Source organism: Battus philenor, unplaced genomic scaffold (assembly GCF_028537555.1).
Source record: "Battus philenor isolate CCGP_79_NKW_IND1 unplaced genomic scaffold, ilBatPhil1.0.hap1 SCAF_30, whole genome shotgun sequence".
In the NCBI taxonomy this organism is placed as follows: domain Eukaryota; kingdom Metazoa; phylum Arthropoda; class Insecta; order Lepidoptera; family Papilionidae; genus Battus; species Battus philenor.
The window spans coordinates 889,907-913,188 of NW_027181694.1; the positions used below are offsets into that span (position 1 = coordinate 889,907).

General features: G+C 37.2%; 1 protein-coding gene across 1 annotated transcript in view; it reads left to right on the forward strand.

Annotated features, from left to right (window-relative positions):
* RSG7 (Regulator of G-protein signaling 7) overlaps positions 1-23,282 on the forward strand; it is a 47,343-nt gene that overhangs the window by 1,380 nt on the left and 22,681 nt on the right. Inside the window, exons 2-9 of the mRNA XM_068771158.1 lie at positions 2,352-2,502; positions 4,128-4,214; positions 5,307-5,467; positions 7,130-7,331; positions 8,817-8,897; positions 11,904-12,017; positions 13,580-13,690; positions 22,381-22,508. Coding sequence (XP_068627259.1) covers positions 2,352-2,502; positions 4,128-4,214; positions 5,307-5,467; positions 7,130-7,331; positions 8,817-8,897; positions 11,904-12,017; positions 13,580-13,690; positions 22,381-22,508 — 1,035 coding nt within the window. The remainder of the gene's footprint in view (positions 1-2,351; positions 2,503-4,127; positions 4,215-5,306; positions 5,468-7,129; positions 7,332-8,816; positions 8,898-11,903; positions 12,018-13,579; positions 13,691-22,380; positions 22,509-23,282) is intronic.

Here is a 23,282-nt window from a genome sequence, read left to right on the forward strand (position 1 = left end):
TGGTGCATGGTTTCCGATTCAAAACATAAAAGTCCTTGGAGACCATTATTTTATTTTTTTTGTATATTATTGTTAGTTAGCATAATTTTGGCCAAAAGCATTTTTATATACCTGTAACAGGCAAATGTATATAAATTTGGGTAATATTAAAGTGGGGTTCTGGTCCAAAAAAGACAGACTGGCACAGAAAGTGTTAACACACTTAATATAAAGGGACATTATCCTTGGTAATGAGGGTTATGATGCAAGGATGAGGAGGATTGATTTGACATGAGTTTGAACCTCTCTAGTCTTTATTCAGCATACATACACCCACTGCAAGGCATAGGCATTCCAAGATATCTACAGAGCAATTTCAGTGTGGCATTATGTTAGGGGGACCAGAAAGTAAAGTCATTTCTGTCTACATATTTTACAGAAAAACTTATTGAATTGTTACCGCTCTACCATTGATTTTGTATACTAGATGGCAAATAGATGTTAATAATGAAGGTGAATATAATGTTGATTAGAAATAAAAACTTGTTAAAATGTAGTCGTATGAATTTAACTTAAGAAAACAACATTACTTTCTGGTCCCCTAATATATCAAATATTTTAAGTGACTGTTCAATATTTAAAAAATAAAACATAGGCATAATATATACATATATATGGGCACTGTCTTTACATTATTAGCTCTATGATATATAGAAACTTGTAATATCTTCATATAATGCCAGTGGTGATGTTCATATGAAAAGGTCTTCATTATAGCAGACAGGTCTTATAGTCTCGTTTACGAATTGTGTACCATTTATTTTGTCATGTCAACGTAGACCACCATTGAGCCACCTGTAGAGTGCTGAGGGTCCACCTGGGTCAGTTTGAAGTGATGGTTTACAGGAAGTGTCAGTTGTGAGAGGAGTTTTTACTTTTAAAAATACTCTTTTCTCTATGTCGTTGTAGGGATAAGGATATATACCCCCCTACTTTCATCTTCCCTCTTTCATCCTTCACAATGTCTCTCATTTAGCATTAATCAATAATACATTTATGCATTATTTATTACATCATGCGTTATACAGAGGTTGCTGCGGCTTATCCTTTAAAAACATATTAGTAAGATATAAAAGCCTTAAAATTCCATACTGCACTCAATTTCACGTGAAGGCGATAAAAGCCTCTTGAGTCATTTAGTATACTTTACAAAAACAGTTATGATCCTTATTAGAAGGGCATGATACAAGGGTAGGAAATAAAATTAAGAAAATGTATCTTAGAAATCTTGTCATGAAATATATTAAGCCGTCTGTATTGGTCTGGTGGTGTGTATTGTTTCGGATATTGTAGTGTGACATACAAAAACAATATGTTAGATAAAGGTTATTTTGATTGATGCATTATAATTGCTGACCTATAAATAAGGTAAATGGTGGTCGAACAAGGAAACATTTGCAAAATCCCGTATTTAAACATTTGATAAACTGTACTAGCTTGACAAATGTATTTAAATAACATCTGTTTATATGGTCCGATTAAAAAAATATTTATTTCTTTATATATATACAGTAAACACTTGTATATCTTGAGAAGAAAGACAGAAGAACCCGATCATTACTTAGCTGTAAGAGGTCCACAGCTGGACATCCCTCCTTCATAGATTTCCAGTAGGACCAGTAACAAACAGCTTAAATAGGAATAGTTTCACTCAGATGCCCATTGTAGGGCATAGAATTCTGTTAAAGATATCAATGCAGGGATATGCTATAATTGCAATACTGGGTAAGGGTGTTGGTGATCATAGTGTGGTATTACGGTATGCAGAGAACGCTGGGCATACACTAGAATCTTGTTTGTGAATTCTGTGTGAATTATATTAAATTGTGTCATGGGAAGCGAACCCAGTTGACCAACGTCACAGTCCTCTATTATTATAGATGACATCTATTTAAAACTTGAACTTATATAATTTGAATATGTACTCCGGTAAAGGTATATTTAAGAAAAGGACCAATATTTAGCCACTTCCATACATGCAGTGGAAGTCGTGCATCACAGAGACTCTGTGTTTGGCACTAATCGGTGTAACATAACTCCTGAAGATGCCCCGTGGAGGGGTGAAACACGTGTTGAGTGATTTAACAGTGTCAGTTGTGTAGTTCGCATTGTTTGCCGCATACGCATTTATCAGCGGGCTGGCGGGCGGTGCATTTTGTTGCACGATTACATGTGCGGAAGTGGCTAAATATTGGTCCTTTTCTTACTAAGGATGGACTTCCGCAAAATAACGCCCGATTCCATTAAATATTAAAGACATATTTTAATGCTTAACTGACTTAAATATACTTAGTAATGTTTAAATTTTACAGAGAGTCTAAATGTGTAAAAGAAGACAAGGATATTCATAAGGAGAAAGAGAAAAAGGAGGTGGGGATTGCAAATCTGCCGCCCAATGTCCAAGCTCTGATGGTCTCTATTCCATCACCGGAGGAGTCACCCAATTATCTCATCTACAAGAAGGTAATATTTTCATTTGACAACCAGAGTAACTGACTCCAGAAGTTAATCTATACAGGGTGATTGGTTATATATGTAAATGCTTTAAAATGTACTTACATAGCACGGATGGCCAAACTGCGGCTAATTAAATAATTAATTTTGGCTTGATTGTTGAATTATTTCAATATTTAAATTTATATAAACCATATCAGCTGCTGAGAAATCGGAACAAATTACTGGTGTGAATAATAATTATTATTATTCCAGCATAGAATTAGCGAAATCCAAACACCGATCGTAATTAACTAACCGGCGTCTTAAGTATTGTTAGGAGTGCTGTCATATACGTGTGCATATATCTAACTTCATATCACATAGTTTGTATTTATGTTTAAATAATTTCAATAAATAGGATTTTTTTTTTATAAAATCATTCTATTGCGTATTAAATTGCAGCTGCCAATAAATTTCAAATTTCGAACGATGGATCGCACTATCAAAAAGCTTGGGCCACTCCTAGTGTATAGTGTACTGTCAATTATATATATGTTCTGCAATATAGTATGAAAAATCGTTTTTAATATATATTACTACATATTAAAATTAATTATTGTTTACTGTCTCTCCGTGCAACTGCCAAAAGTTTTTGTCCTGTCAAATATTAGTAAAAAAAGAGATATATAAAAGTTAGACAATGTGACATATTTCCAACCATTGTATGCCAGGTATATATCAAATGAGCTATACATTCACCACTTTAAAGGTAATAAACCTAAGTCCTGTTTTTTGTTTCAATATATATAATGCTTTTTCTTTTTATTGCCATCAGATGTTTGATAATAATCAAATTTCATCATTCTGAGTCTAAACTGTTTGAAAACCATATCAAATAATATTGCTATACATGTGTTATATTTTTAATTGCCATCAAACGTTTGATAGTAATCAAATTTCGTTATTCCATTATTTCTTCATTAAAAACTATATAATTATAAATTTTAAACTATAAATTTTTGATTATCAAAAAATGTTTGATACCAATCAAATTTCAATAACCCAATGTTTTTTTGTTAAAACTTTATATAAAATTATATAGCTATTTCATGTGTTACATTTTTGATTACCACCAAATGTTTGACAGTAATCAAATTTCATTATTCCGAGGCTAACCTGGTTAAAAGCTATATAAAATAATATTGCTGTTTCATATGTGTTAAATTTTTGATTGTCGTCAAATGTTTGATAATAATCAAATTGCATTATTCCCATGTTTCTTTATTATAAACCATGTAAAGTAATATTGTTATTCTATGATATATGTGTTAAACATATTTTAAGCTAATTTTGGGACTCCACTGCTTCCATTTGAGTCCATTTTGGAACCCTGTGAGTTTAAGTTAAACCTCTGGTAAAACCTGATGTCAATTAAGTTACTTAGTTGTTTTTCTTAGACAGCATGTTGGATGTTTACACTATCCAGACAGCTTACTTAGCTTGTACATGAAGCTATAATAAGCTGTCTGCTGTATTTGTAACAAAAATAGATTTTTTAACTTACTTCTATGTTCCCGGAGAATAGTGATGTTTTTATTTTGTTAACAATTTTTACAATTTTTATTTGTTTAATCACCTTTCGATCATTGCAGATGGAAGCCATCATAGAGAAGATGCAAGATGAGAATACGGGAGTTCCGGTGAGGACAGTCAAGAGTTTTATGAGTAAAATACCTTCGGTAAGTGATGTAATACAGTTGATGGTTTCGTTCAAAATTCTTGAGTGGTGATGATGATATGTGTGGGCCCCCACTAGGTGGAGCTTTGCATGTTGTAGCTACACCTAAAGGGGGCCCACAAGTGGGTCAGTCTGCTGACATATGTTTTTGTATTATCCCAAAATGCTATATGGAACTTTTCTAAGTAAATATTGTATGTTATATAATAAGCTACTGCGTTTAAAAATTATTGGGAATTGGTTTATACAATACAAAATTCCTTATTTATTATTCCAAATCAATTTCATCACCTACAAAGTGAACACTATCTGATGAAACACACTTTTGTTAAAGCTTTTTCCAGGCATCAGAGCAGTTTGAATAGATATTTGACTATATTAGTCTTCAAAATATACTTTAATTCGGTTTAGTATCCTAAGTTAGATAATAAATACCCTAAGTTGTATCCAAACTGTGTATTGGCATTTTAATTTGCTGTATAGCCAGAAGTTGGCAAATCTTAAACACGTCCTACCAACCTACCAAAAAAATTACCAAGGAGTTTTAAATGAAAATTTCACCTTGCTTTTTGATCGCAGTAGTATATTGAAACTTTCTTTAGCTGTCATTATAATTTATACCATAAAATGTCCACTGCTGGGCATAGGTGTCCATAGATTTTCAATAAAACTAGTTAGAAGCAGTCGTTTATCCACCTTATGCTTTGATGTCCTGACCTGTGCTTACCAGAGGTCTCAAATATAGAACCTTAAGACCCTGGCTACTGCGACTTCAGCTTGTTAAGAGCTAGGCTATTATTAGCTTTACTAGTATATAGTTCAGAAAAGCTATATCAGCGTTCCGAGCTGGTGGTAGCTTGTTGCTAATAATGTTAAAGTTATAGACGATTCAAAAAATTAGGTATATAGAGAATAAGATATTTTGAATCCCCCTTTAGGTGGGCCGAAGACAGTTAAGATCAGAAGTCAGGTAGGAGGCAGTGGAAGGTTGGTCATGGTGTCGATCTCTGGAGATGGCACCAAGACTTGAGGAAAATTCGAGAAAAATTTATTGAACCAACATCGGTATAGACCAATAAAATGTGACTTCCAGGTCTTCACCGGCACGGACCTGGTGTCCTGGCTGATGCGCCACTACCGTCTGGACGAGACTTCTGAAGCCATACACTTCGCCCACCTCCTAGCGGCTCATGGATATTTGTTCCCTATTGACGATCACAACCTGACAGTCAAGAACGACAATACATACTACAGGTGAGGTCATGATGGTGACCATTTTAATGGTAATTTTTTTTTTAATTTATATTTCACAGACATAAGCGTCCGTGCCTTTGTTTTTACAATTATTGTTTTTTTTTTATTATTTCAACACTATATATTTTATGTATAATTATAAAATACACGAATTTAATGTCTAAGGGTGTAAAAAATAATATTATAAAATACGAAAAATAAAAATCAATATATATGTGTGTGTATATATATATATATATATATATATATATATATATACATATAAATATATTAAACCATTGACGCTCTGAGTATCACCAACAATGGGCTCCATTGCTGAGATGTCCACTACTTTGGATGAGTAGGATCCTGGTCAATGCGTTTTCAGATGCCCAAGGTCTTGTCTCCTGTTCATATCCATGTCGTGTTTGGCAGCCACCTCAACTTCCACTTCATTTCTTGCTAGACACATGGTCCCCCCCTCAAAGACCTTGAAGATCTACAGGCTTGGTCTACTGGACCACCAATTCTCCGTATATACTCTTCAAGGTGTTTCGAGAGGTGATGTCTTTTAACAGAGCTGCAATTCCAGGGTAGATATCTATCCATATATCGCACAGAACAGGTACCACTGGGACCTCAAGGTCCTGGAGTAGACCACCACAGACTAAAGGAAGAATGTCCACCCACGTTGTTGACAGATGACTTTTTTAGATCAAAGACGTTGGAGAAAGGGTAGTATCAATTGGTCCAATAGGATATATATGAAGGAGATATATGTCCAATAGTGGGAGTTGTTTAGCTGGAATATTTGATGTGTTTATGTGTTAATGTAATGATAATATAGTAAGAAAGAGATTTTTTAAAATCCATATTACACCATTACCTCGCTCTGCGTCGTTTCGTTTTGCGTTTTTTCGAAGTTGCGTCGCTGCTTATTTAGTACTAATTTTCACTGTGCGTCGTTAGATTTTCGAGGTTGCGTTGTTTTGGGTTCGAGTCTTTAATTTAATATAAAATTTTCTGTTTTTTCTAAAAAATGGCAAACCTTGTGTTTCTAATTGCGACATGCCATCAAAACTCGGGGATTACCTTTCTAACTAAAAATCAACGCAAAAATGAATGAATACAGTTTTATTTTCACTTTGTTTTGATAATTTTAGTTCAGTTTCGATTACGTAGTGTGTTGTGCTTTTTTTAAAAGAGAATAATAAATTTATATAAATTTTTACGTGTTGTTTCTGGTTACAAAAAAGGTAAATATCATTCCAATTTATTTATTAGTTATATTATTTATGTTTTTTAAATGTTTACTTTGTTCAATTTTCTTTTTAAAAAGTAGTATTTTCGTAACCCCGGAACCTATCTTCGATCTTTACATGGTTTGCTATAGAAAATCTTAATTCACTTTGCGGCGTTTCAATTTGCGTCGTGTTTTATTGGAACGTAACCACGACGCAAAGTGAGGTATTGGTGTACTATATATTAACTCTCTTTACTACACTTTTCAATAGAGTTTCAGAGTGATAAATTTGTACAGGGTGATTGGAAATAGGTGTAAAAAGTTTACAGGCTTTTACTTATAAATAAGGTATACATTACCTCGTTGAAGCTATATGTAGAACTGTATGCGAAAAGAAAAAAAAGTTATAACAACTGGTCACTGTGTATACATCTTTCCAGATTCCAGACGCCGTACTTCTGGCCGTCTAACCAGTGGGAGCCGGAGAACACCGATTATGCTGTATACCTCTGCAAGCGGACCATGCAGAACAAAGCTCGCCTGGAACTGGCGGACTATGAGGCGGAATCCCTGGCGAAACTCCAGAAAATGTTCAGCAGGAAGTGGGAGTTTATATTCATGCAAGCGGAAGCACAGAGCAAGGTAAGTGGGTTCACTCATGTGTCTCCATGTTGGTGATTGGAACTGGGATCTGGTTGATTGGACTAGAGTGCTGAGACCAAGTCGGACATGTTTGTTTGATTGGTTGGATTGAGAAGTCTTCGCTGGTCTTGTAAACAGATGGTGGGTGATCGATTAGAAGCTATATATATATATATATCCCCAAACTTTTTTGTGTCATAGACCCCTTGCCATGTTTTACCGTGTTGGGTAGACCCCCTACTTACCTGATATTGATTTCCTGTAAATTTCTAACCGTAGTGAAGTTTAGTGTTAAAAACTTAAAGTAAAAACACATGTTAATTTATACATTTATTAATTAAATTTAAATTAAAACTACTCAAAACAAAATTTTGTATCTGTTATGTAAAATATACGTAACATTAAATAAACATAAAATAAACTATAAATAACATAAGCAATAAGTCAATATTTTCAATGAGAAGGATGAACCTGATGCTTTAATAATAAATTATCAACATTTGACGTCAATTTTGTAAGGGTTAAACTTGAATCTCCTCGGCTAATGATGTCCAGTCTGTGGACCCCCATTTTCATTTCATGGACCCCCAAATTTTTTTTCGCTGACGTAGACCCCTTGCAGGTTGTCATAGACCCCTAGGGTATATAGACCACTTTGGGAATCACTGGTATATACTCTGAAATATAGTATATATGTCATGTGGTATGAACCCATGCATAATAAATATATTAACAGAAAATTTTACCGAATTGTTTGTTCTTCAATAGCGTATGGTCCCTCTAAATATCAAGCCTTATTTCATACCACTTCTAGAATCTAAATACATGTATACATAAAACAAATATTATATGATATCATATATATTGATATATGAATAGGTTACAATATGTGGTCATACATTGGGTATAGTATATATTTCTTAAATTTCATACCGTAGAAACAGTTCTTTTTATTATAGCGAAGCATTTGACCTCTCATGTTAAGCGATAAGTTCTACATCGACCTTTGGAAAGAGACAATAGGCTAATTTCGGTTTCGTAGAGCGCTATCTCTGTCGCACACTACCTATGTGATGTTTTGTCAATCGTGCGACAGAGATAGCGCTCTACGTAGCCGATTGTCTCTTTCCAAAGGTCGATGTGCAATATTTATAGCCGGGTACTGTACACCTATACCTATTAAATCTTGTCTTGAAGACTTCTAATTTATAATATGAATATAAAAATGACTCCAGAAGGTTTGTTCCAAATCTTAGCTGTTCGCTCTATAGAAGTATTAGTGAAACACTTAGTGAAGGTGAAAAGAATTTCATAGGAAATCTTGTTGTCTGATAGAAGAGAGATGGAGGGAGTTATTTGGTGTAATTTCTCTGCATACTCCTCAAATTGAAGTCTGTAGAACTGGCAAGTGGTTCCTCGTACCTATGTGCTATGGTATTTTTTGTAGCATGGAAATTTGTATTAATAAAAATCTTTTAATTCCAGGTGGATAAGAAGAGAGATAAACTTGAGAGAAAAGTCCTGGACAGCCAGGAGAGGGCATTCTGGGATGTCCATCGGCCGATGGTGAGTTCTGTTTAACACTGATATTGTATGGAGAGATTATCGGGCATATATATCTTTATACATATATATACACATACACACAGATATTTATATATCGACGTTTCAGCCTATAGACGATATACCATAATCGCCGCACACATATGTGTATACATATATACATACATATATTTATATGTGTGTGTGTGTGTGAGTTGTTTTTGTGATTTGAAGGACTCAATTTTGTGGCAACTTTTATAACATTTAGTTCATACATAAACTACACATAAGTATATGTGAATATATACTATATATATATATATATATATATATATATATATATATATATATATATATATAGTATATATAGTATATATATATATATATATATATATATATATATATATTAAAACTATTTTTGAAAATTTAAATTCTTCTACTTAGTAAATATTGGAACGTGTAAATAGTACATATACTTGACGGATCAGACAGTGAATAATTGATAATTAAAATTTCCTTAATGCAAATAGATATAAGAATAAGAATTTTTAAATCCGGAACATTAATGTTGTAATAACCCTTACTTGCTTTGATGATGTAGCTAGCTGTGATCCAGGAAGGAAGATGATGGAAGAAAGGTGATGAACAGTAGACAATTTGAATGTGAACAAAGATAGAGATGTGAAGTATAATTTTAATATAAGAGATTTAGAACAATGTAAATACTTTACCAGAGTTGTAATGGGAACGGAAGGTCCCCAAAAAAAAAGGGACCTTAAAAGAGAGGGACCTAAAAAGAGAGGGGCATAAAAAGAGAGGGACCTAAAAAGAGAGGGCATAAAAAGAGAGGGACCTAAAAAGAGAGGGGCATAAAAAGAGAGGGACCTAAAAAGAGAGGGGCATAAAAAGAGAGGGACCTAAAAAGAGAGGGGCATAAAAAGAGAGGGACCTAAAAAGAGAGGGGCATAAAAAGAGAGGGGCATAAAAAGAGAGGGACCTAAAAAGAGAGGGGCAGAAAAAGAGAGGGACCTAAAAAGAGAGGGGCATAAAAAGAGAGGGACCTAAAAAGAGAGGGGCATAAAAAGAGAGGGACCTAAAAAGAGAGGGGCATAAAAAGAGAGGGACCTAAAAAGAGAGGGGCATAAAAAGAGAGGGACCTAAAAAGAGAGGGGCATAAAAAGAGAGGGGCAGAAAAAGAGAGGGACCTAAAAAGAGAGGGGCATAAAAAGAGAGGGACCTAAAAAAACTAAGACTACTTTAGGTACATATATGTAACAATTAAAAAAAATCGAAACTAAATATAACAATAATCTTTTTTTTAAATTAAAACTACCTAATGTCATTAAAACCAGCCAGACACATATGGTATACATTATATGCAATGTCCACTGCAATGGCCTCCAATGATCACCATGACTGATCTTACTGTTCACCGAATTCCCAGGATCTAAATTATCGGTACATCTAGTGGGGGGCAGTGGGAGTAGGTTGGTTACCCATGCTGCGTCTATATCGTGGTCTTCTTTGACTGCTGGTTGACCCTGGTTCTTCCGAGGATCTGTTATTTCTCTCCATTGCTCTCAGACCCTGACCATTGCTATATATCATCACCAGCAACACCCGGTCAACAACCTTCGATGGTCCGGAGCCTTCAAACACAGCCCATTCGAATCCGAGTGCCGGTCTGGCGTTAAAATCAGGGAGGAGTCAATAGCCTCCCTGATAGGCGGAAAGGATACTATGGAAGAATTCCTCTCATACTGCAAGGAAATAATTAAAAAAGTGATACAAAAAAATAATAATTAAAGAAAATAAGAAAAATTTTAAATAATAAGAAAAAATGTGATAAAACGTAACTCAAAATGTGATAAAAATGTAAACGAAAAAAAATAAAGATAAAATGTAACATATAATGAGGGAGGAATGAAAGGTCACAGAGTAAAAGGAAAAGATAGCAGAAATGTAGCATGAAAGAATAGATTGAAAGAATATGTGAAGAACGAAAGGAGAGAATGGAAATAATAAATAACTATGTGAAAAAATAAATTGCCCGTAAAGTCGCTGTCCCACCAAAGATAGGGGTACAAGAGGCCCCCAATAGTGGGGACCATAATAATAAAAAAAAACACAGCCCATTTCGAAGTTTAACTGACCAATCTGGACGGTTTGTCCCAGATATATATTGTTACGTAATGTTCTGACTCGAAATGAAACACCACTGATTCACAAGGAGTCCTTTATTCACAAATCAGATGGTCACCCTACTTCAACACAAAGTATACTTTCGCTCAGTCCAAACTTCGCTTCCAAATTGCTCAAGAAATCACTGTCCAAATAACTTACCAAATAGTCACTTTGCATCACTGATCGTAGATCTTAATCTTATAATTCTAAAAACAACACTAAACTGTCGACATAGGGAGTACACTTATTTATACTACGGATAAGGTTCTAGTAAGTTCGAGATAGTACTCGGTTAGAATTTCCGAGAACCGTACACAAAAATATATAAATAACTTCAAGGTCACGCGTGTTTGTGACACTTCTGGATGGTTCAGTGTTTATTGTTCAGAGGGTTCTGTAACTCGTGCTTTTTAACAATATCTACTATGGTTACACCTTCGGTAACTACCTGAGTAGTAAGAAAAGGACCAATATTTAGCCTCACACCGATTAGTGCCAAACATAGAGTTGTCTCTATGTTTGGCCCTAATCGGTGTAACATAACTCCTGAAGATGCCCCGTGGTGGGGTGAAACACGTGTTGAGTAGTTTTGTGGCGGTTGTGTGATTCGCATTGTTTACCGCATGCGCATTTATCAGCGGGCTGGCGGGCGGTGCACTTTGTTGCACGACTACGACTGCATGTGCGGAAGTGGCTAAATATTGGTCCTTTTCTTACTTAGGATGGACTTCCGCAAGGTAACGCCTGATTCCAGTAAATACCTGAGTAGGTCTTAGATACATTAAAGTCCACTTGATAATATGTTTAATTTTAAACATCCTATATATTGATCGCAATAAAACACAGCCAGGATGTGTCAACACGACGGAACTGGATCCGAAGAAGATGTCTCGTATCAACGCTTTGAAAGAAAAAAGAAGGAGGCAGTGCCAGGAGTTGCTGCAACAGAACAACCTTAAGGTTTTTTTTAACTTAATATATCTATTTACTTATATGTCATACACGACTATATCATGTGTATATATTTTTTTTAATGACCCCCGCTATTGGGGGCCTCTCGTGCCCCTATTTATGGTGGGATAGGGATTTTATTTGCAATTTAATTTTTCACATGATTTTTTATTTTCTCTCTCTTCTTTCATATTTTAGTCTCTCTTTCGGTCTATTATCTATCTTTCATGCTACATTTCTACTTTCTGATCATGTGTATATTAAATACATACAGGGTGTCCCATAAATCAACGTCACGATAAAATTGTTTAGTGGATTCCTAATTTTCGATTTTTAAAAGAGGGGGGTGCCTTATTTTTATATTCCCCCCCCCCCTCAGTTTTTGTAGGCGTTGATTTATGGGACACCCTGTAAAATACTCTCAATTTGCGTCATGATTTTAATAATAAATTGTTAAAGTGAGTTTAATGATGTCAATCGTAAAACGCCCACTGTTGGACTAGATCTGTCCCGTAGATTTATAATACGGTTTGTAAGGGAGTGGGATTATATTGATAAAAAGAAGTCCAAAGCCTTACTGTAATATGAGGTAGTATAATTTCATTCATAGGCATCTTTTAAAGCAGAGTTCCCCAATTTTTTTTGTGTCGTAGACCCCTTGCCATGTTTTTCCGTGTTGGGCAGACCCCCTACTTACCTGATATTGATTTCCTGTAAATTTCTAACTGTAGTGAAGTTTAGTGTTAAAAACTTAAAGTAAAAACAAATGTTAATTTATACATTTATTAATTGAATTTAAATTAAAACTACTCAAAATAAAATTTTGTATCTGTTATGTAAAATATACGTAACATTAAATAAACAAAATGAACTATAAATAAAATAACATAAGCAATTTTTTTACTTCATAGGTACTTTTATAAATATTGTAAATGTTTTGATATTATAAGATAGTATGATGTAAGTAAATAGGTATTATCAGTGTATGCGTTGAGATCCACTATCATGGACCCCCATTTTCATTTTATGGACCCCCAAATTTTTTATCGCTGATGTAGACCCCTTGCAGGTTGTCATAGACCCCTAGGGGTCGGTATAGACCACATTGGGAATCACTGTTTTAAAGCCTTCTATTGTGATATAAAAGTTATTTAAATTCTTAATACATTCTTCCAAATCAATTTCATCACCTTCAAAGTAATCATCGTCTTATAAAAAGCATTTTTGACTACGTTTCTTCCAGTTCTTGAGACAGTCGGAATAGTTTTATGTTATACAGCCTTCAAGATGTTCGATTAGGTTTTTATCACCTCAATCTTGTGAAAAACAGCCAGAAATCACACAGCTAAATCAGGATATACTGTGGTTGAACGACTAACTCTGAGATAATTATACCTTTTAACAAACACTCTTGACTAATGTTATAGACAGTGCTAATTACCTAGGAATAAATTACCCGCCTTCCTAATGCCCGGGTGTTTTAAATGAAAATTTCAACTTACTTTTTGATCACCTTTGTATGGTAATCATCACATCACTATGTATGTATGGTAAAATAAATTTTCTTACAGCAAAACAATCCAATCGTAACAATAACCAACCCGGAGGAGAGCGAGGAGGCGATACAGAAGACCGCAGAAGTAACAGTCATCGCCGAGGAGAAGAACGGTGAGATTATACACGTTCATACACTCAAAACATGTATCACATCACTCATACATCACCGAAACTTCGAAATATTCGTACAACCTCATACACACAACTCCTACCTACAGTCATACATTTTAAATTCATTCATACGCAGGCGTAAATACTCATATCCACTCATACGCACGTGTACACACTCAAACATATTCATATTTACTCCTACTTACGCAGTCATACACTCTTAAACACAACCATACACACACAAACATATTAATATGCAATCGTACATCCTTTTACGCAGTCATACATTTTAAACACATTCATATACAGGTGTAAATACTCATATCCACTCGTACACACGTGTACACACTTAAACATATTCATATGCACTCCTACTTACGCAGTCATACACTCTTAAACACAACCATACACACACAAACATATTAATATGCAATCGTACATCCTTTTACGCAGTCATACATTTTAAACACATTCATACACAGGTGTAAATACTCATATCCACTCGTACACACGTGTACACACTTAAACATATTCATATGCACTCCTACTTACGCAGTCATACACTATTAAACACAACCATACACACAAACATATTAATATGCAATCGTACATCCTTTTACGCAGTCATACATTTTAAACACATTCATACACAGGTGTAAATACTCATATCCACTCGTACACACGTGTACACACTTAAACATATTCATATGCACTCCTACTTACGCAGTCATACACTATTAAACACAACCATACACACAAACATATTAATATGCAATCGTACATCCTTTTACGCAGTCATACATTTTAAACACATTCATACACAGGTGTAAATACTCATATCCACTCGTACACACGTGTACACACTTAAACATATTCATATGCACTCCTACTTACGCAGTCATACACTCTTAAACACAACCATACACACACAAACATATTAATATGCAATCGTACATCCTTTTACGCAGTCATACATTTTAAACACATTCATACACAGGTGTAAATACTCATATCCACTCGTACACACGTGTACACACTTAAACATATTCATATGCACTCCTACTTACGCAGTCATACACTATTAAACACAACCATACACACAAACATATTAATATGCAATCGTACATCCTTTTACGCAGTCATACACTCTTAAACACAACCATACACACACAAACATATTAATATGCAATCGTACATCCTTTTACGCAGTCATACATTTTAAACACATTCATACACAGGTGTAAATACTCATATCCACTCATACGCACGTGTACACACTCAAACATATTCATATTTACTCCTACTTACGCAGTCATACACTCTTAAACACAACCATACACACACAAACATATTAATATGCAATCGTACATCCTTTTACGCAGTCATACATTTTAAACACATTCATACACAGGTGTAAATACTCATATCCACTCATACGCACGTGTACACACTCAAACATATTCATATTTACTCCTACTTACGCAGTCATACACTCTTAAACACAACCATACACACACAAACATATTAATATGCAATCGTACATCCTTTTACGCAGTCATACATTTTAAACACATTCATACACAGGTGTAAATACTCATATCCACTCGTACACACGTGTACACACTTAAACATATTCATATGCACTCCTACTTACGCAGTCATACACTCTTAAACACAACCATACACACAAACATATTAATATGCAATCGTACATCCTTTTACGCAGTCATACATTTTAAACACATTCATACACAGGTGTAAATACTCATATCCACTCGTACACACGTGTACACACTTAAACATATTCATATGCACTCCTACTTACGCAGTCATACACTATTAAACACAACCATACACACAAACATATTAATATGCAATCGTACATCCTTTTGCGCAGTCATACATTTTAAACACATTCATACACAGGTGTAAATACTCATATCCACTCGTACACACGTGTACACACTTAAACATATTCATATGCACTCCTACTTACGCAGTCATACACTGTTAAACACAACCATACACACACAAACATATTAATATGTAAACATACATTCTTTTACGCAGTCATACATTTTAAACTCATTCATACACAGGTGTAAATACTCATATCCACTCGTACACACGTGTACACACTTAAACATACTCATATGCACTCTTACTTACGCAGTCATACACTCTTAAACACAACCATACACACACAAACATATTAATATGCAATTGTACATCCTTTTATGCAGTCATACATTTTAAACACATTCATACACAGGTGTAAATACTCATATCCACTCGTACACACGTGTACACACTCAAACATACTCATATGCACTCTTACTTACGCAGTCATACACTCTTAAACACAACCATACACACACAAACATATTAATATGCAATTGTACATCCTTTTATGCAGTCATACATTTTAAACACATTCATACACAGGTGTAAATTCTCATATCCACTCGTACACACGTGTACACACTCAAACATACTCATATGCACTCTTACTTACGCAGTCATACACTCTTAAACACAACCATACACACACAAACATATTAATATGCAATTGTACATCCTTTTATGCAGTCATACATTTTAAACACATTCATACACAGGTGTAAATACTCATATCCACTCGTACACACGTGTACACACTTAAACATACTCATATGCACTCTTACTTACGCAGTCATACACTCTTAAACACAACCATACACACACAAACACCACGGGCTGAGGTGTACTGCTACGTGGCGCGTCCCCAAGGTTGCGGATAGGGGAAAGCCCGAGAGTCGCAATTTGCGAAACAGGGTAGGGGTGAAATAAAATAGCCCTCGCGGACAAAACACAACCCGATGTCAGTGGTCTAGCGTGCCCAGGACTGGAAGGCGACAGGGAATGGTCGTCGCAAGCGCTCCCCTGAGGGTACCAGGTCCCACCTCAGGCGTACTTAAGTGGCCTTACTTCGGTAACCGGGGCTCTGCCGAAGCGGACTGTATATTTCCCTAGGTTCTCGTGGGAACAGCATGGATAAATTAATAAAAAAAACAAACGAAAATGAAAGTAATATGGAGCTGAAGAAGGCATTACAGCTCCACGAAAATACAATCACTGCCCTGGCGGAGTACATAAAGGGCAAATTAAACGTTCATGGAGAGATCCGCAAACATGTGGCCGCGCTAGGTACATCGTTTGCAAAGATCACCAGGGAAATTGGAAGCGTCGGAAAATCAAACGCCACCACATCCGTAGGAGAAGTGCATACGTCACCGTCTCTATACAGATTGTATTCGGACACGACTGTAAAAGAAACCGAAGAAGAAAGCAAATCGGCAACACCGAAGAGCCGAAAAACGCGAAAAGTCAAAAGGACGGAACGCTCTTCACCCTTGGAGATCAGCCAGGCACCGAAACTGCGAAAAGCTAATACAGCGGACTTAGCAGTTACGGTAAGGCCAGAACTGAAGCCAAAGCCGCCACTTCCACACGATCACTCGGAGTGGAAAGAGGTAAAAAAGAAAAAGCAACCCAAGAAAAAAGTAGCAACGCGTCCGAGTGCTCTTATCATTCGCCCAAGCCAGAAGGATCAGTACGCCGAGATCCTTAAGCGGGTCAAAAAAGATGCTTCCGCGGATCATATAGGCAAATGTGTTGATAAAATTAGAAGGACGGCTACGGGCGATATGCTTCTTATCCTAGCGAAAAATCAAAAAGATAAAACGCAGGAGATAAGAAACACCATTTCCACAGTTCTTGGAAAAGATGCTACGGTAGTATGCAAAGTACCTGAACAGGAATTAGAGATTAAGGACCTAGACGAAACCACGACGGTGCCTGAAATCGTAGAAGCCCTACAGAAAATAACTGGCGGAGGAAGCCATATTTCTGAACACTGCGTCAAGTCCCTTCGCAAAGCATACGGAGGAACACTTACGGCTTCTATTAGAGTAGCAGCAGAATTGGCCAGAACCTTAACAGAGCGGCAAAACATCAAGATAGGTTGGGTCAATTGTAGAATAAGAGCTACTCAAAGGCCTATAAAATGCTTCAGGTGCTGGCACTATGGTCACGTTGCAAACAAATGCAGCAACAAACATGACAGATCGAAGAGCTGCATCAAATGTGGGGAAATAGGCCACAAAGCCAAAGAGTGCGGTAAGGAAGCCCGATGTGTCCTCTGTGTTGACATTGGGAATTCCGAAGACTGTGCTCACATTGCAGGATGTGGTCATTGCCCTGTATTTAAAAAAGCACTTCAGATGTTAAGACAGCCTCAAAAATGATCAAGGTACTACAAATTAATCTTAATCATTGCGAGGTTGCCCAAGACCTACTCATGCAGACTGTACGGGAGCTAAAATTAGACATAGTACTAATTTCGGAACCCTATAAGCACATCAGTGGCCTAAACTGGATCACTGATAAGGAAGGAAAAGCTGTCATCTGGGCATGTGGCACTAAACCTCTCCAGGGTAATCAAAATAATTGTTCTGGATTTGTAAGAGCCAAATTTAATGGAATACATTTCTACAGTTGCTATGCACCACCTAGCCTAACACACGATGAGTTCGTCCGGTTCCTGGCCAAATTAGTGGAGGATGCCCGAATGTACTCCCCGGTAGCTATAGCTGGAGATTTTAACGCTTGGGCAGTGGACTGGGGTAGTAAAGCTACAAACACTAGAGGTTGCCAGCTTCTGGAAGCGATGTCACTGTTGGACGTCGCCTTACTTAATACAGGCGATAAACCCACGTTCACAAGAGGCGAGGCGAGCTCAATTGTGGATCTCACTTTCGTCAGCAGTACACTGGCAAGAGGAAATAACAGTTGGGAGATCTCGGATACTTACACCGCTAGCGACCACTGTGCCATATACTGGGAGGTATCATGTAAGCCAAATACAAATAGAGTACCACACACAAGAACTGGCTCAGTGGGTTGGAGGACTAGCATGTATGATCCCGGCCTGTTCAAGATAGCACTCGAGGATCGACCACTGCTTTCCAAAAGTGCCAGTGAAAAGGCGGCTGAAATCATAAGGAGGCTGACCGAGGCCTGCGATGCAACAATGCCAAGGCGACGCAACAACAACCGAACCCCACCGGTGTACTGGTGGAATGATAACATTGCTGAGCTTAGGAAAATATGTGTTAAGGCGCGTAGAACCTCCCAACGGGCTCGGAAAACACCACAATTCGAGCAGCTCTACGACAAATATAAGGAAGCGCGATTAAAATTAAATAAATCCATTAAAGAGAGCAAGAGAAACGCGTGGAAAATATTGTTGGAAGAGGTTGAAAAGAATCCATGGGGCAAGCCGTACCAGGTTGTAGTTAAACAACTGAGACATGAGAATACAACGCCCACTTGTCCTATTCTACTAGGAAGAATTGTCAGAGCTCTGTTCCCCACGCAACCAAAATCCTCCTTTCAACTAGGGATTGTGGATCCGAATGAAATCCCCCCTATTACCGAGAAGGAGCTAATGGTAGCATGCGGTAGGGTTGGAAACAACAAAGCTCCGGGACCGGATGGGATCCCCAACGTAGCTCTTAAGCAAGCTATTGTAGCAACACCAGGAGTCTTCTTGGAGGCCTACAATAGCTGCTTACTGGAAGGCACCTTTCCTACCGCGTGGAAACGACAGAGACTGGTACTTCTCCCTAAAGGTAAGAAGCCACCAGACGAGCCATCGTCATACCGGCCCCTCTGTATGCTGGATACTGCGGGGAAAATACTAGAACGTATTATCCACAGCAGGATCGAAGCAGCAGTTGAACCCCACCTAGCTAACTCACAGTATGGGTTCAGAAAAGGCCGGTCTACGCTAGACGCTATAGAGCAAGTAGTCAATATAGCAAAACTAGCAGTGTCTGGGAAAAGATGGAAGAGAGGCTCGATAAAATACTGCCTGGTTGCCACCTTGGACATTAAAAACGCCTTTAACTCAGCAAAATGGGAGGTCATCATGGGGGCACTTAGCTCACTGAATGTACCTCTATACCTACGTAAAATAGTCGCTAGTTACTTCTCTGATAGGGTCCTCATATACACTACGGAAATCGGGACGGAGGAGTACAAAGTCACCGGAGGCGTCCCACAGGGGTCAGTACTAGGGCCACTTTTGTGGAACGCTATGTACGATGGACTCCTAAAGAAACATCTACCCAGCGAAACTAAACTCGTCGCATTCGCTGATGATCTAGCAGTCGTTATAGTAGCGAAACACGTGGAGGAAGTGAAGTGGGCATTTGAAAGATCCTTCCAAGTAATCACCCTGTGGATGAGGTCAGTCGGACTAGAACTGGCTGAGCAGAAGACGGAAGCAGTGCTCATTACTGGCAGGAGAGTTGCGGAGACCATCACACTCAATGTCGGCAGCTGTGAAATCGCAACTCAACCAGCTATACGGTACCTAGGAGTAATGATCGACCATAGGCTAAACTTTAAAGATCAGGCTGAGAGAGCAGCAGCGAAAGCGTCTCTGGTGACAGCTAAACTCTGCCGACTCATGCCTAATGTCGGAGGTCCCAAGCAAAACAGAAGGAAGTTATTAGCGTCGGTGACTACGTCAGTGCTTATGTACGGAGTACCCATATGGTCCGACGCACTGAGCAAACAGGAGTCCCGACGGAAAATCGCCTCTGTTTATAGAGTCAGCACTCTACGGGTAGCTAGCGCCTTTCGTACAGTATCGGAGGATGCAGCATGCGTGATAGCAGGTATGGTTCCTGTTGCGCTTCTTGCAGACGAAAGAACTGATCTGTACCGTAGCAAAAAAAGCAAATCAGACCCAACTTCAGCTGAACTTAGAATTCGGGGAAGACTGAAAAGCTTGCAACAGTGGCAATCGTCCTGGGATAAGTCGACGAAAGGAAAATGGACGCGTAAGCTTATACCAAACCTAGAGTCATGGGTGAACCGAGATCATGGAGAGTTGAACTACTACCTGACTCAGATGATATCCGGCCACGGCTGTTATCGAGCGTATCTCCATAGGTTCAAATACGAAGATTCCCCTGACTGTCCTAATTGTGTCGGAATGATTGAAGATGCAGAGCATGTCTTTTTCGTCTGCCCCCGATTTAACGAAGCCAGGAGGTCTTGGGAAGAAGGTGTAGGATGCAAAATCTATCCTGAAACTCTGATAGCTACAATGCTATCCTCGCCTTCGGCCTGGGAACTTACGAGCGCGTACTGTACGACGGTGCTAAAGGAGTTGCGTAAAATAGAGCAAGAGCGGAGGAAGTTGGCCTGAACAGCCACTCTATCAGAGAAAGCTGCGGCTAAATCCCCCCCGCGAAGTAATGCCTAACGGCCATGCCGTGGGGACCAGGGATACCGAAGAGAGAGGATTGTTTTTAGTCGGTATTGATCTAGATCGAGTCCGACATACGGGGCACCAACATCAGGCCCTATGATACGTAAAGGTATTTTTAAACCTCTATAAAAAAAAAAAAAAAAAACACACACAAACATATTAATATGCAATTGTACATCCTTTTATGCAGTCATACATTTTAAACACATTCATACACAGGTGTAAATACTCATATCCACTCGTACACACGTGTACACACTCAAACATACTCATATGCACTCTTACTTACGCAGTCATACACTCTTAAACACAACCATACACACACAAACATATTAATATGCAATTGTACATCCTTTTATGCAGTCATACATTTTAAACACATTCATACACAGGTGTAAATACTCATATCCACTCGTACACACGTGTACACACTTAAACATACTCATATGCACTCCTACTTACGCAGTCATACACTCTTAAACACAACCATACACACACAAACATATTAATATTCAATCGTACATCCTTTTACGCAATCATACATTTTAATACATTTATACACAGGCGTAAATACTCATATCCACTCATACACACGTGTACACACTCAAACATATACATATGCATTCCTTCACACAGTAATACAGTCTCAAACGTTTACATACACACTCATAAATACTCATACGCCTTCATGCACATTAAAATACATTTATTTATACTCATACACCGTCTTACGTAGTCATACACTATTAAACATAGTATAATTTAAAACTGTTAAGGAACAATTGGCTTGTAAAGGTTACACTGTAAATTATTTGATATAAGACAGTGCTATCTCTCTCTCTCTCTCTCTCTCTCTCTCTCTCTCTATATATATATATATATATATATATATATATATATATAGCAAATTGAATGGAATTATATTTTAATAAAGTATATTTTGTATGGCATCTTTTGATTGAAAAAAAAAACTCACTTATCTAGACACAACATACACACACATCCGAGACAATACTACTACCAATGCTTGTAATGCATCTAATTGATACAGTCATAATTTCTATGAAATTTTTGAAAGTAATAGTATAAAGAATCAACACTAGAGTTTATTGTTGATTTCTCTCAAGTCGCATTGGAACCATGGAGGCCTTTTTATTAGGAACATCATCATGGATTATATAACGATCAAAACAGATGTTCTGAGACATTGAGTTTGGACTACTGATCTGCAATCGATTTACATGTGTCGAACTTTTTGTTGTTGTCTCATTTAAATTTTTGATATTAAACGGCCCTTGCACACTAGTATAATTAAATTTTGAATTTAAAAAATAACTATAGCGTATATATGATTTAGATGAAACACCTGTGGATGTTCAGCCGGAATGTTCCACTGCGGAACAGAGTCCCACGATAGAACAGCAAGTGGACGCTGCCAGGCGTCAGGTGGCCGTGCTGAAAGCCAGGCTCGAGAGACGCAACGTACGAGTTAGTAAGGTGGCTGATATGTGAGTATATATACATATACTATATGTTAATTCATATAAGACAGGGCTTCTTAAACAATGGGTCGCGACCTCAAATGAGGTCGCGTAGCAAAATTGTGGGGTCGAGAGATTTTAATGTCAAATATTTATATATACCATTTTATAACATCACTAGAGCTGGTGGAATACAGTGGACGCGCATTTGTTGAAGGTTTTAAACTAATATAAATACAATTTTATAATTTTTTGTGCAATTTTTAATTTCAGATTTATGTATGTTTCAAAACTAAATATTTTCAAATGTATTTTGTTACCTAATAAATAAATCATCAAAAAATATTAATTTATTTTTCTTTTACGTTTGTATGGGGTCGTCGAGAAACTAGCAATCATAAATGGGGGTCGTGAATGACAAAAGTTTAAGAAGCCCTGATATAAGACGATGTTCACAGTGACCACTTGTATGTGGGAAGAATGGCAAAACACAGTTTGATTGAAGTTAGTTTAAAGCAGTGGTTACCAAAGTGAGACCCACGAGGGGGCAATTTGAATGTTATGCTGGGCAATTCGAAAGTGGACTCGATGACTTCTGGTCCAAAGGCCTGAAGACGAAGGTCTTTGACCAATGTGTGTTGAGGGTGGTGACATACCATGGATCTGAGACTTGATCGATAGAATTCTTCCGATTCAAGGTCAGCGACAGAGAGAGCCATACCCAGAGTTTTGCTGCGAGATTGAAGATCAGAAATAATAGGTCCTCGGAAGAACCGAGCGCAGTAAGAAAAGGACCAATAT